Source organism: Bufo bufo, chromosome 2 (assembly GCF_905171765.1).
Source record: "Bufo bufo chromosome 2, aBufBuf1.1, whole genome shotgun sequence".
Lineage (NCBI taxonomy): Eukaryota > Metazoa > Chordata > Amphibia > Anura > Bufonidae > Bufo > Bufo bufo.
In genome coordinates this window covers 51,862,793-51,878,732 of record NC_053390.1, presented here as the reverse complement: position 1 = coordinate 51,878,732, position 15,940 = coordinate 51,862,793, and the positions used below count along the sequence as shown (strand labels likewise).

General features: G+C 44.4%; 1 protein-coding gene across 3 annotated transcripts in view; it reads right to left on the bottom strand.

The window, feature by feature from the left end:
- Positions 1–13,892: 13,892 nt before the first annotated feature.
- Positions 13,893–15,940, bottom strand: part of MALT1 (MALT1 paracaspase) — a 223,675-nt gene continuing 221,627 nt past the window's right edge. For all 3 annotated transcript variants that reach the window (XM_040421076.1, XM_040421073.1, XM_040421074.1), the window contains one exon: positions 13,893–15,174. In XM_040421076.1, the coding sequence (XP_040277010.1) occupies positions 14,656–15,174 (519 nt within the window). In that variant the 3' untranslated portion in view covers positions 13,893–14,655. The remainder of the gene's footprint in view (positions 15,175–15,940) is intronic.

Below are 15,940 nucleotides of genomic sequence, written 5' to 3'. Positions count from 1 at the left end.
GGGACCAGTTCAGGTCTCAAGTCACTTTGCGAGGCTTACATATTAAAAAACCACCCAAAAATGACCTCATCTAAGAAACTACACCCCTCAAGGTATTCAAAACTAATTTTGCATACGTTGTTAACCCTTTAGGTGTTGCACAAGAGTTATTGGCAAATGGGGATGAAATTTGAGAATTTCATTTTTTTGTCTAATTTTCCATTTTAACCCATTTTTTCCACTAACAAAGCAAGGGTTAACAGCCAAACAAGACTGTATCTTTATTGCCCTGACTCTGCCGTTTACAGAAACACCCAATATGTGGCCGTAAACTACTGTACGGCCACACAGCGGGGCATAGAGGGAAAGGTGCGCCGTTTGGTTTTTGGAAGGCAGATTTTGCTGGACTGTTTTTTTTGACACCATGTCCCATTTGAAGCCCCCCTGATGCACCCCTAGAGTAGAAACTCCATAAAAGTGACCCTATCTAAGAAACTACACCCCTCAAGGTATTCAAAACTGATTTTACAAACGTTGTTAACCCTTTAGGTGTTGCACAAGATTTAATGGAAAATAGAGATACAATTTCAAAATTTCACTTTTTTGGCAGATTTTCCATTTTAATATTTTTTTTCCAGTTACAAAGCAAAGGTTAACAGTCAAACAAAACTCATTATTTATGGCCCTGATTCTGTAGTTTACAGAAACACCCCATATGTGGTTGTAAACTGCTGTACGGGCACACGGCAGGGCGCAGAAGGAAAGGAATGCCATGCGGTTTTTGGAAGGCAGATTTTGCTGGACTGTTTTTTTTGACACCATGTCCCATTTGAAGCCCCCCTGATGCACCCCTAGAGTAGAAACTCCAGAAAAGTGACCCCATTTTAGAAACTACGGGATAGGGTGGCAGTTTTGTTGGTACTAGTTTAGGGTACATATGATTTTTGGTTGCTCTATATTACACTTTTTGTGCGGCAAGGTAACAAGAAATAGCTTTTTTGGCACCGTTTTTTTTTTTTGTTATTTACACCATTCATCTGACAGGTTAGATCATGCGGTAATTTCATAGAGCAGGTTGTCAAGGACGCGGCGATACCTAATATGTATACAATTTTTTTAATTTATGTAAGTTTTACCCAATGATTTCATTTTTAAAACAAAAAAAAGTTTTAGTGTCTCCATAGTCTAAGAGCCATAGTTTTTTCAGTTTTTGGGCGATTATCTTAAGTAGGGTCTCATTTTTTGCGGGATGAGATGACGGTTTGATTGGCACTATTTTGGGGTGCATATGACTTTTTGATCGCTTGCTATTACACTTTTTGTGACGTAAGATGACACAAAATGGCTTTTTTTACACCGTTTTTATTTTTATTTTTTTACAGTGGTCACCTGAGGGGTTAGGTCATGTGATATTTTTATAGAGCCGGTCGATACGGACGCGGCGATACCTAATATGTATACTTTTTTTTTATTTATGTAAGTTTTACACAATGATTTCATTTTTGAAACAAAAAAAATGATGTTTTAGTGTTTCCATATTCTGAGAGCCATAGTTTTTTCAGTTTTTGGGCGATTATCTTAAGTAGGGTCTCATTTTTTGCGGGATGAGATGACGGTTTGATTGTTACAATTTTGGCGTACATGCGACTTTTTTGATCACTTTTATTACCTTTTTTTGGGAAGTAAGGTGGGCAAAATTTAAATTTCATCATAGTTTTTTATTTTTTATTTTTATGGCGTTCACCGTTCGGGTAAAGTAACATGACCGTTTTATAGATCAGGTCGTTACGGACGCGGCAATACCAAACATGTGTAGGGAATTTTATTTTTTTTATTTTTAATCAGTGATAAATGTGTTTTTTTATTTTTACTTTTTTTTCACTTTTTTTTAACTTTTTTTTTGACCCAGACCCACTTGGTTCTTGAAGATCCAGTGGGTCTGATGTCTGTATAATACAGTACAGTACAATATATATTGTTCTGTACTGTATTTTACTTACACTGAACAGATCTATGCTTTCAGCACAAATCTGTTCAGCACCATGGACAGCAGGACGCCAGAGCAGGCGTCCTGTTGCCATGGGAACCTTCCCCGTCTGCTCAGAACTTCGCAGACGGGGAAGGGTGAGCACGGGGCTGCGGGGGGCTGTCTGGGGGCTCTCTCCCTCTCCATCGGGGGGCTGCAAAGGCACAGCAGCCCCCGGATCGGAGAGGGAGGGAGCTCCCTCTTACTGTTAACTTTTTCCATACAGCGGTCCGTACGGACCGCTGTATGGAAAGGGTTAAACGGCTGACATCGCATCACCGATGTCAGCCGTTTATACCAGGGTGCCAGCAATGTGCTGGCACCCTGGTATACCCACTCTACACCAACGATTATTCAATGGGAGGCGGGCGGGGGATCGCGATCCCGCCTGCCGCACCGCCCGCCTCCCGCACCGCCCGCAACACCCCCCCTGCACCTCCCACCGGGCTAAAATCATTCAGAGATGCAGGGGGGGGGGGGTGATAAATATATATTTCCGCCACACTAAAGTTTCTGATCGCCGCGGTCAGGGACCGCAGCGATCAGAAACTGCAGAAAGCGCAACAAACCGCAGGTCTAAATTGACCTGCGGCTTGTTGCGATCGCGGACATCGGGGGGTCACGGGACCCCCCCCGCGCATTTAGCCGAGGTGCCTGCTCAATGATTTGAGCAGGCACCTTGTTCCGATCACAGCCGGCCGCACGGCAGTGATCGGAACAACACATGACGTACCGGTACGTCATGTGTCCTTAAGGACTCGGGAAACATGCCGTACCGATACGTCATGTGTCCTTAAGGGGTTAAAGCAAGCCATAAAAAGTCCCATTTGCAGTTTGCTACAAGCCATGTAAGGGACACAGCAAACATGGAAGAAGGTGTTCTGGTCAGATGAGACAAAACTTTTTGGCCTAAATACAAAACGCTATGTGTGGCGGAAACCTAACGCTGCCCATCACCCTGAACACACCATCCCCACCGTGATACATGGTGATGGTAGCATCATGCTGTGGGGAGATTTTTCTTCAGCAGGGACAGGGAAGCTGGTCAGAGCTGATGGGAAGATGGATGGAGCTAAATACAGGGCAATCCTGGAGGAAAACCTGGTAGAGGCTGCAAAAGACTAGAGACTGGGGAGGAGGTTCACCTTCCAAGCAGGACAACGACCCTAAACATCCAGCCAGAGCTACAATGGAAGGGTTTAGATGAAAGCATGTCCATGTGTTAGACCTAAATCCCACTGTGGCAAGGCTTGAAAATTCCTGTTCACAGACGCTCTCCATCCATTCTGACTGAGCCTGAACTATTTTGCAAAGAAGAATGGGCAAAAATGTCAGCCTCCAGGTGGACAAAGCTGGTAGAGACATCCCCTAAAAGACTTGCAGTTGTAATTGCAGTGAAAGGTGATCCTACAAAGTATTGCCTCAGGGGGGCTGAATACAAATGCACACCACACTTTCCAGATTTTTATTTATTAGAACATTTGAAATCGTTTATCGTTTTCTTTTCACTTCACACTTACTTGCTGCTTTGTGTTGGTCTATCACATAAAATCCCAATAAAATACTTTTTGTGGGTGTGAAAAAAATGTGGAAGAGGTCAAGGGGTATGATTACTTTTTCAAGGCACTGTAGCTACTTTAGGGCAAATTTATGAAACTAAAAGCAACCAATCACAGCCCAGCTTTCATATTCCAACAGACCTATGACAAATGAGAGCTGCACCATGATTGGTTCCAATGGGCAACAAAGACAAAGACAGGTTTCATAAATCTGCCCCCCCCCAATGTAGCCATGTAATTACGTGTGCCCGCTTATAATAATAAAATATCACAAAGTACATAATATGTCAATTTTGTTACAAATCATGTATAATATAAACTCACAAATTTACATTAAAATTACACAATGTAAAACTACGGGGGGGCAATTGGCACCTCATTACTAATGGCAACCAGGTTTAGTGTATATTTGTGACCATCACTTGCAAAGTGAAGCAGATTTGGATCTATGATGGTTGCTATTGCAGAAGTTTTATACTGTACATTATGCTTGGTTGTAAACAAAACTATAGAGTGAAATATAGGCCTTACCCTCTTTAAAAATATATTCTATAATATATATTAATTCTCTTGAAAAAAAATATTTTTCTTTATGTATTTGTCTCTTGTATACTTACACATAAGCTTTTTATTTCACTAGCATTTTTTAGAATGAAATGTAAAGCAGCTCTCACTCTCCTGACACTGAAGGAAGCAGCTCTCTGCCTCTCTCACAGCGGGAAGTCTCAGTATGATCAGTTAATACTGGATGTTTAGTGAAATGTGCCGTTCCTTTATTATTCCTGCTAGGAGTTATGAATGAATTGCTAGCATGTACAATAATATGCAGCAAAAAAACGGACGATCTATACCCCATTCTACTCACATTACCTGGCACCACGGAACCGTGAGTCGAATGGGGTATCGATCGTCCGTTTTTTTGCTGCATATTATTGTACATGTCTAGATTTATCAGAAGAGTGAAGGTCTCTGGATATCTTTTAGTGTATTTTGAGGTCACACAATTTGTATGTGGGCATGAGATAAGTTTTTTTTTTGTTATCTATTAATATATTTGATTGGCGGTTATTTTTTGTAACTGATTAATTGGATACCTATTTTTTAATCTGAAGTAATAAAAGTTAGATTTTAGAGGATTTTTCTGATACAGTGATATTTTTGGTGTTTTCCCTCTTATCAAATACAAGTTGTACCGTCATTGCAAACCGTCAGGAATTCATTCATACCCTTCTAGTCAGGGAAGTACGTAGAAATCACTGGGCCCCATAGCAAGAATCTAAATTGGGCCCCCATGCCCCATAATAGCACATCCTAATACCCATTCCTGGCCTCTCCCTTTGCTCCATGAACTGTGCTTGCTGCTGCGTGTTACATTATGTGCCATCAGGGCCGGACTGGGATTACAAAACAGCCCTGGCACACAAAAGAGGTATAATAGATGCAGTGTGTACAGGTATATAGTATATACAGCAGTGTATTGATATGTGAGGTACGAGGTATAATATATGCAGTGTGTACAGATATATAGTATATACAGCAGCGTACTGATATGTGAAGTACGAGGTATAAATGACAGCTTGTACCTCACCTACCAGTCCACTGCTGGGTATACTATATACCTGTACACACTAAATCTATTATACCTCGCACCTCATATTTCAGTACACTGCTGTATATACTATATATCTGTATATACTACATGTATTTTACCTTGTACCTCACATATCAGTACGCTGCTGTATATACTATATATCTGTACACACTGTATCTATTATACCTCATACCTCACATATCAGTACACTGCTGTATAAACTATGTATCTGTACACACTGCTTCTATTATACCTCACATATCAGTAGACTGCTTTATATTCTATATACCTGTACACACTATATATATAATAAACACATATACATATAATAAATGCAGTTGGTATAGATATATAGTATATACAAGAGTTTACTAGGTGTAATTTATATATTGTACCTCACATTTTAGTACACTGCTGTATATACTATATATCTGTACATATTGCATCTATAATACTGTGTAATATATGCTGTGTGTGTGTATATACAGTATATATATATATATAGAGAGAGAGAGAGAGCAGTGTACTGATGTGAGACATACAAGGTATAATAGATGCAGTGTGTACAGATATATGTGGTCAGTTATACATTATGGTCACTGTGTGTGTCATGAGGTAGTGTGGTCACTGTAACTGTCTGCAGTATTATACATGAATGAGCAATGAGTAAAAACAGGGCATAGTGTGGGGGTGCAAATGAAGAGTAAAGTGGAGGAGCTCCTCTTACCACTCCATTCTAGTTGCTATGGATCAATGCAGAGCAATGTGATGTCATCACAGGTCCTGGCAGATGCACCTTTCAAACCTGGGAACTACACTATTCTCTGTGCAGTTCCCTTGCTAGCTGTACAGAGCCTGTGATGACATCATCAAAGGTCCTTTAGCTTTCTCCACTGACGATAGAAATTTTAGACTAAAGATAGACAGGAGCCAGTATTGAAGGGGCCGGGGCATATCCTCCACTGCTGGCCTGCCCCCCCCCCTTTCTCACGGGTCCCATAGCAGCTGCATAGTCTGCCTCTATGGGAGGTACGCCACTGCTTCTAGTAGAAATAATAAAGGAATGGCACAACACAGAGTCATAAGAATAGATGTAGTGTACGGGGGCTGTAATGCCCGTCACTACAGAAGGGTCACTTGTGTGCTGTCGTTTCCCCTTATTTATGGGGAGGTTGGTATAAGTCATCTTCATAAAATATAATGTAATGTAATGCTATGTACTTTCCTGTTACTGTAAAAGGTGCATGTACAGGCCTGCTAGGGGTGTCATTCCAGCTCTTAGTCACTAGAGGGAGCTAGGGAGCCCTAGTTTATATAAGGCCCAGTCAGGGAAAGGAATAAGGAGAGAGATTTAGACTGTGTTGGAGATCAGACTATGTCTGAGTTAAGTCCAGGCCTGGAGCCTGCAGACCAGGAGAGGGTATTGCAGTCCCTGTAACCGGGTTCCAGATCCAAGGAGAAGGTTCCCCTCCTGAGGGTATATATGCAGAAGCAGGAACACCACCGTTAATCAGCCTGAGGAAAATAGAGAGAGACAGAGGCAAGTCCAGAAAAGCAAGAGGTACTAAAGACAACAGAGGAGGTACTTGATAATTATAAAGCCAAGGATATACGCCAGAGCTAGGGCATTGGGCCTTGGAGAAGAGTTTCTATATTCCAGGATCAGTCAGGAATAGAGTGCAAGCCGCCTGTACTGCAAGTCCTGTGTTTAACACTCTGAAGTCACCTTGCTATATACTGCCTGCATCAAATGTATTGATACCAGCTGTCTTCAAAGGAACTGCGCTTCCATCTATGTCCATGTATGATGACTACTAAAGTTTGAGTGCTGTTTTAACATCACGTGGTTCCTCAGTTATTCCTGCTATCAGCAAACGGCGTGCCACCGTTTAATTGGCACTGGCGTCACGAACATTACTTATCATCACCTGCCCTTGCAGAGAGTCAGCTGTCTCAGGTTAGTGTCACGATTGCACTACAACACCCAGGGACATTTCTAAACCTAACTTGAGTACGCTGCACCTCTCTTTTGGCGTCACGAACAGGATACGCACGCTTTCTAGTGCAAGAAGCGTGAACTTTGTGCCTTATACAGTTGCCCTGTGACCAAAGTGACAAATTGCCTGTTTTATTAAAGTGGACTTTGTGGACTGAAAAACATACCAAAAGTGTCCCTAAAACCTCCAAAACGCACTGTGCAGTGTTGCGCTATCAAGAGGAAGGAAATCGCCACATTGGAGTGTGGTTTTATGGACTTTTTACAATCCTGCTTGCTGTCAGTGAATAGACAGCGTTTCTTGCTAAAAGATGGCCGCTGAGCTTGCTGAATTTACTGCTGCGTCATCTTCATCCCGAGAAAGCGGGAAAAGTTGGCGCCTTTTTACTGAAGAAGCGGGAAAAGGTTCAAGGTCAGGCGCCACCGCCTGTCTGGACATTTGCATGTCTGCCAGCATGGACTCCGCCTTCCACATACTGGAATACCTGGGGGGCGGCCTCCCAGTGCAATGGGAGGATCTGGCTGAACTGATTGGCGCCACCCTGTCGCTCTCGGGAGAAGGATCGAGCATGTTGGAGAGTGAAGACTTCCCGGCTGAGATGTCTGCGCCTGAGCTTTTGAATACAGATATCGTTGGTGTCGAGCCTGAGGACGCTCCACCGGCCTACTCTCCGGGACCGGAGAGACCCGCCTGCCCGCCACTGGGGAAAGAACCAGAGTACTACTACAGCTCTTGGAGAGACTTCTTTCAGCCCTCTTTCAAGTGGTCCGCATTGATGGCAGAGATCCGGGAGGCCGCCATAAAGAGGAATACCAAAACTAAAATATATTATGAAGAACTAACCAAGAATATTCACGAGCGGCACACCAATACCCAACCCCGCCTGGAAACGAGAAAGGGGTTGGTGGTGTCCTTTGACAAGACCCGTGGCTACGGGTTCATACAGGACTATGTTACCGGCAGAGACTTATACGTCAACCGGAGATCTGTCAAGAGAGACTACCTCCCTGCGCATCTGCATAATCTCCGCGAGGGAGAGGAAGTAGAGTTCACCCCTGCCGAGAGCCTGCGAGGCCCATATGCAACTGCCGTGTCCCGTCCTAAGAGAGAACCGGAGGACTGGGAGACAGAAGAGGACTATTCTGGCTGCGAGCGAACACCTGAGCGCTCTCCAGAACCAGCCCATCACGCGTTCCAAGAGCGGGGCTCTTTCATTGGTCCTAACGTATTCTGGCAGCCAACCGTGTTGGAGAAATGGGTGAGTCCCTATCCGTCCCCCGAACTGCCTCGCCGGGAGAAAACAATCCAGGACTTGGAAAATCTCAAAGGACTCCGCGTAACCCTGGAGAATATCCGGAAGGGTAGGAGACCCGATGCGCCACCGGAGCCTGCAGCGGCCGCGTCCGATACATCCTGCACTGTACCTGCACCGGCGGCGCCAGCAGAGGACAGCGATTCGGAGACTGAAAGTATAGGTGACCAGATCGTCCGGCTGGAGGAAAAGTTGCGGGAGCTGCGCAAGATTGCCACCGCCAGGATCCAGACGCCGCCTAAGAGGGATGAGGTAAGGGTGCCTGTCACCACCCGTAAACCACCTTCTGCTAACCTTGCTCCGGCAAGGTCCCAAAGAAGTCCCGCTAATCCTGTGACTTGCTGCACAGAGTCCACCGGACCGCTTGCGGCGGCGGTATCAAGTCCACCACCGCCTACAATAATTATGCCTGGACCGGTACGATCCACAAGAGTCTTTACCCCTGGGCCTATGGGGCCAATACCTATTAGGGGTCCCTTCACTTTGCAGCTGCCCCCTAACACTGTAATGTGGGCACATCCACCTGTAGAGAACTACTACAGCCCTTATTTGCCAGCAGAGCTGGGCAACTATGATATGCCCTTGTGAATTAGCCTGCTAGGCCTTTGATTTATTTTTGCCAAGGGATGATTTTGAAAAGTTAACCCTTCCAGGACAGGAGTCCTTTGTTTTGGTCCTTTGTTGCTGCTGCCAGTTACCCACGGCTCAGTGGTAGTGGTCACCCACTGAAATAATAAAGTCAACGAAGCCATCGTGTTTCCAGGACCTCCTGCCTGCTTCTATTATCACATCAAGTTGTGCCTGTTCCGTTGTTGCACCTTTTATCCTTTACCCCCTTTTCAGGTTGATCAGGGGTATTACAGCACTTGTTTTTAGCTGTCCTTTTTACTGTGCAACTGGATTCCAAGGATACGTGCCCAGTGATAGACTCAAAAGTACCTGAGCCTCTGAGATTTTTGTTTTTAAGGAAATGTGCCCAGAGATGGACTCCACTGCACGAGAGCCTCTGTGATTTACAAGAAAGGAACCTGGGTACGGACTCATATTTGTTCTTTGAGCCTCCAAGAACTTTTATACTGTTTTATCTATTTTGCTGTTCTATTAAGGACAATTTGCACATATGGACTATCCTGGTAATAATGTTACGCTGTGCCAGGTCAGCGCCCCAGTTCCATTCACTATCCCGAGAGAAGAGAACGACGCCCCTTGTCACCACACTTCACCTTTGCCAATTGGACCTGATATGAATGACGTATATGTATGCCTGCATGTGTCTTTTTCTATTTCAGGTGAAAATTCCAGTTGGGCGGGCCCTGATGGAGTACGAGGTCGTACTCAGCTTAAAGCAGCGGGGTATGTAGTGTACGGGGGCTGTAATGCCCGTCACTACAGAAGGGTCACTTGTGTGCTGTCGTTTCCCCTTATTTATGGGGAGGTTGGTATAAGTCATCTTCATAAAATATAATGTAATGTAATGCTATGTACTTTCCTGTTACTGTAAAAGGTGCATGTACAGGCCTGCTAGGGGTGTCATTCCAGCTCTTAGTCACTAGAGGGAGCTAGGGAGCCCTAGTTTATATAAGGCCCAGTCAGGGAAAGGAATAAGGAGAGAGATTTAGACTGTGTTGGAGATCAGACTATGTCTGAGTTAAGTCCAGGCCTGGAGCCTGCAGACCAGGAGAGGGTATTGCAGTCCCTGTAACCGGGTTCCAGATCCAAGGAGAAGGTTCCCCTCCTGAGGGTATATATGCAGAAGCAGGAACTCCACCGTTAATCAGCCTGAGGAAAATAGAGAGAGACAGAGGCAAGTCCAGAAAAGCAAGAGGTACTAAAGACAACAGAGGAGGTACTTGATAATTATAAAGCCAAGGATATACGCCAGAGCTAGGGCATTGGGCCTTGGAGAAGAGTTTCTATGTTCCAGGATCAGTCAGGAATAGAGTGCAAGCCGCCTGTACTGCAAGTCCTGTGTTTAACACTCTGAAGTCACCTTGCTATATACTGCCTGCATCAAATGTATTGATACCAGCTGTCTTCAAAGGAACTGCGCTTCCATCTATGTCCATGTATGATGACTACTAAAGTTTGAGTGCTGTTTTAACATCACGTGGTTCCTCAGTTATTCCTGCTATCAGCAAACGGCGTGCCACCGTTTAATTGGCACTGGCGTCACGAACATTACTTATCATCACCTGCCCTTGCAGAGAGTCAGCTGTCTCAGGTTAGTGTCACGATTGCACTACAACACCCAGGGACATTTCTAAACCTAACTTGAGTACGCTGCATAGACGTCCCAGAATAGTTAGTACATGGGAGATACAGTGGGTATAAAAAGTCTACACACCCCTGTTAAAATGTCAGGTTTCTGTGCTGTAAAAAAAATTAGACAAAGATAAATCATTTCTGAACTTTTTCCACCTTTAATGTGACCTATAAACTGTACAACTCAATTTAAAAAACAAACTGAAATCTTTTAGGTGGAGGCAGGGGCGTCCGAATGTTATGCTGGCAGGGCTGGCCGGCGCTCTGTCTCTCCTGCGCTATACCGGCCCCGCCACTTTAACTCTAAAAAACTGTAAGGCTTATTGCACACGACCGTATGGCTTTTTCAGTGTTTTGCGGTCCGTTTTTCATGGATCCGTTGTTCCGTTTTTTGTTTCCGTTGTGTTTCCGTTTTTGTTCCGTTTTTCCGTATGGCATATACAGTATACAGTAATTACATAGATAAAATTGGGCTGGGCATAACATTTTCAATAGATGGTTCAGCAAAAAACGGAACGGAAACGGAAGACATACGGATGCATTTCCGTATGTGTTCCGTTTTTTTTGCGGACCCATTGACTTGAATGGAGCTACGGACTGTGATTTGCGGGCAATAATAGGACATGTTCTATGTTAAAACGGAACGGAAAAACGGAAATACGGAAACGGAATGCATACGGAGTACATTCCGTTTTTTTTGCGGAACCATTGAAATTAATGGTTCCGTATACGGACCGTATACGGAACGCAAAAAACGGCCAGTAAACGGGGAAAAAAAACGGCCGTGTGCATGAGGCCTAATCCTAATCCGCCTGGCGCCTGCCCTGCAGACTTAACTTTTGACTTGAAATCATCAACAGCTGCCCGCTCATCTCTCATTAGATTCATACTGCAGCTCCGGTAACAGCAGGCAGTGAGGGCGGCACTTGCTCACTGACGTCAGGCGCCTGCTCCTCCCAGGCGCGTGACGTCAGGCGCGTGACGTCAGTGAGTGAGCGCCACCCGCACTGCCTGTCACTGGAGCTGACTAGCTGAGACTGAGTAAGACTAGAGATGAGCGCTGAATCTGATTTATAAAGTTAAAGTTACACTTGCAGGATACGGATGGATTACAGTTTAAAATGTTAATGTACAGTTGTACACTCCTGTGAGCGGCAGGGAGGGGGATCTGTGGATGGCACTGTTATGGAGAGGGGGATCTGTGGTGGATGGCACTGTTATGGGGAGGGGGATCTGTGGTGGATGGCACTGTTATGGAGAGGGGGATCTGTGGATGGCACTGTTATGGAGAGGGGGATCTGTGGTGGATGGCACTGTTATGGGGAGGGGGATCTGTGGTGGATGGCACTGTTATGGAGAGGGGGATCTGTGGATGGCACTGTTATGGAGAGGGGGATCTGTGGTGGATGGCACTGTTATGGGGAGGGGGATCTGTGGTGGATGGCACTGTTATGGGGAGGGGGATCTGTGGATGGCACTGTTATGGGGAGGGGGATCTGTGGATGGCACTGTTATGGCGAGGGGGATCTGTGGATGGCACTGTTATGGGGAGGGGGATCTGTGGATGGCACTGTTATGGATGATCTGTGGGGTTGCCCAGACGGCTAGGCCCTTCACCTTCACTGTAGTTATTAACCCCATTCAGCAGTCCCCCATTCACTGAAGGGGGGAATGCTGAAAGGGGTTAATAAATACTGTGAAGGCCCCCCCCCCCCCCCCCGGTGGCGATGAGGGCGTGGCTTCATGGGATGGGTGTGTGGCTTCTTGTGGGCTCGTGCCCCGGATGTCTTCAGATCCTAGCAACGCCCCTGGGTGGAGGGAAGAAAACAAAAAAAACGAAAATGTGTTTGCATAAGTGTGAACACCCTCTTATAACTGGGGATGTAGCCGTGTTCAGAATTAAGCAATCACATTCAAAATTATGTTAAATATGAGTCAGCATACACCGGCCATCATTTAAAGTGCCTCTGATTAATCCCAAATAAAGTTCAGCTGCTCTAGTTGGTCTTTCCTGAAATTTTCTTAGTCGCATCCCACAGCAAAAGCCATGGTCCACAGAGAGCTTCCAAAGCATCAGAGGGATCTCATTGTTAAAAGGTATCAGTCAGGAGAAGGGTACAAAATAATTTCCAAGTCATTAGCTATACCATGGAACACAGTGAAGACTGTCATCATCAAGTGGAGAAAATATGGCACAACAGTGACATTACCAAGAACTAGACGTCCCTCCAAAATTGATGAAAAGACGAGAAGAAAACTGGTCTGGGAGGCGACCAAGAGGCCTACAGCAACATTAAAGGAGCTGCAGGAATATCTGGCAAGTACTGGCTGTGCGGTACATGTGACACTAATCTCCTGTATTCTTCATATGTCTGGGCTATGGGGTAAAGTGGCAAGCCTTTTCTTACAAAGAAAAACATCCAAGCCAGGCTACATTTTGCAAAAACACATCTGAAGTCTCCCAAAACCATGTGGGAAAAGGTGTTATGGTCTGATGAAACCAAGGCTTTTTGGCCGTAATTCCAAAAGATATGTTTGGCACAAAAACAACACTGCACATCACCAAAAGAACACCATCCCCACAGTGAAACATGGTGGTGGCAGCATCATGCCAAGGGGCTGTTTTTCTTCAGCTGGAACTGGGGCCTTAGTTAAGCTAGAGGGAATTATGAACACTTCCAAATACCAGTCAATATTAGCACAAAACCTTCAGGCTTCTGCTAGAAAGCTGAACATGAAGAGGAACTTCATCTTTCAGCATGACAACGACCTAAAGCATACATCCAAATCAACCAAGGAATGGCTTCACCAGAAGAAGATTAAAGTTTTGGAATGGCCCAGCCAGAGCCCAGACCTGAATCCGATTGACAATCTGTGGGGTGATCTGAAGAGGGCTGTGCACAGGAGATGCCCTCGCAATCTGACCGATTTGGAGTGTTTTTGCCAAGAAGAGTGGGCAAATCTTGCCAAGTCAAAATATGCCAAAAAAGACTGTAATAAAATCAAAAGGTGCTTCAACAAAGTATTAGTTTAAGGGTGTGTACACTTATGCAACCATATTATTTTATTTTTATATTTTTTCTTCCCTCTACCTAAAAGATTTCAGTTTGTTTTTCAATTGAGTTGTACAGTTTATAGGTCACAGTAAAGGTGGAAAATTATCACAGAAACCTGACATTTTAACAGGGGTGTGTAGACTTTTTATATCCACTGTAGTTGCAATGTCAGAAGTGGTGATGGGTCCTCTTTAAGGATGCTGTACAATCGGGCCATGATAATGAAGTCGCCTACAATTGAAACCAATTTTTTACTGCTCCAGTGCCTCAAAAATAAAAAAATTAAGCTTCTTTGCATCTAGTCTTGATTAAACATATCCTGCCGTTTTATGTATACAGTTCCTATGCAGATTAATGCGCTGCTCTCTTCCATCTGCCCCCTGTTAGGGCTAGTACCGTCTATAGGTCAGCGAGAGGAGGGGTCAAATGTAAGGGTGTAACACATGACTGTAGGATAAGACTACATAGGATTTGTCTGTAGTCTGTAACCATGGAAATAGATTGGTCTGTGTAGGAGCTGTACACCTAAAACTGTGGTATATTTCTGATCAGTAGAAATGGATCCAGCATACATAAAAAAGAAAGCTTTATTTAAATCAAAATAAAAACCATCACAGGAAAAATCACATCAACCTGACACGTTTCAACCATAGCAAAGCATCTTAATCATATTTCTGATTAGGACTAAAAGTTGGTTCATTTTTATTTTTGATACACTGGAGCAATAAAAAATGGTGAATATAGCCTTTAAAAAAGTTGACCCAATGATAAATAAAAAAGTTATCATCCACAATACTGATAATAACAATACTATATCAACAAAGTGAAATTAATTGACATTTCTGTGATTTTACACATCCATCACTTTTAATATTAATAACCAAAATTGTCATCTGTGCTCTCCTCTGGTACATTGCTATGTCTTGACATTGTGACGTTGCTATATGGTGACCTGTATTCTGAGAAGTACCTCCTTCCATAATTAGAAGGGTACCCTGAATAGTTTTCTAGCTGCATGTTGCTTCTTAAGTTCTGTGGGTAGACATGGAGCGGTGACTGTGAGTATCGAGGGTTTGTAAAAAGATGAGAGGGTCTGGAAAGTGGCGATGAGGCTGCAGCAGTCTCTGGACTTTGGAGTACATGACTGAGTTGTGTGCCTGGACCATGAGGCATATGACTGGGTTGTGCGCAGGAACTATGAGGTACATGAATGGGCTGTGTGCTGGGACTATGAGGTATATGACTGTGCTGGGCTGAGGGACTTCGGAGTCCAGAGTGAATGTTTAATTTTGCAACCAGAGGCTTTCCCACATCGATTTTCTTTCTTTCGTCCAACATCTCTTCAACACCTTCTATGACGTAGGTCAAGCATACGGTAAAGGTCAACTTCTCCTGAAGGTAAAAACATAAAAAATGTAATATGAAATAAAGTATAAGAGTTTGGGCTATTGGTCCATTATTAGTAACCTACAGTAGTGCCCCATGCTATGCCATGCTGAGGTCTCATATGAGGAGAACCCCATCTTTCCCTATCTTAGGAGAGGGTAAGGAACAGTGACAGGAACCTCGATGTACAAAAACAAATGTTTCCCACTATGACTACTCAACATGGTAAACAAATGCTTTTAGAACATCTGTCAGCAGGGTCAACCCTATTAAACCAGTCAGGGCTAACCCTACTTATTTGTTTTGTAGCATTCCCTTATTTTGAGAAAATTCACTGCTACTTGATACGCAAATGTGGTTGTTGGAGCACAAAAGGGCTGGCCTTGAGCTCTCAGAGCACCATTTCATCACCACACCGCAGCTTCAGTCCCCCCATCCTTGATTGACAGGGCCAAACATCTCACCTGGTCCTGTATTTCCACACTTGTACGTGTTGGACTAGTTTCTGTGCCTAAGCAGAGGGTCTGCTGCTGTCAATGACATCCGCATACATCCGAAAGTGGAGGTGGCTGCATCAGATGGAGGAGTTGAGCAGAGCCTCCACCTGAAGCTGCTGCTTTCACTTCCAAGTGTACACTGACGTCATTGATGCATGCGCAGTAGGTATCTGTGCTGCTTAGGATGCAGCAGATCTTCTGTGCATGTGCCAATACTCGGACCAATGGTGTAAACGCAGTAACACGTGTTGGGTGAGATGTCTGACCCTAGCAAT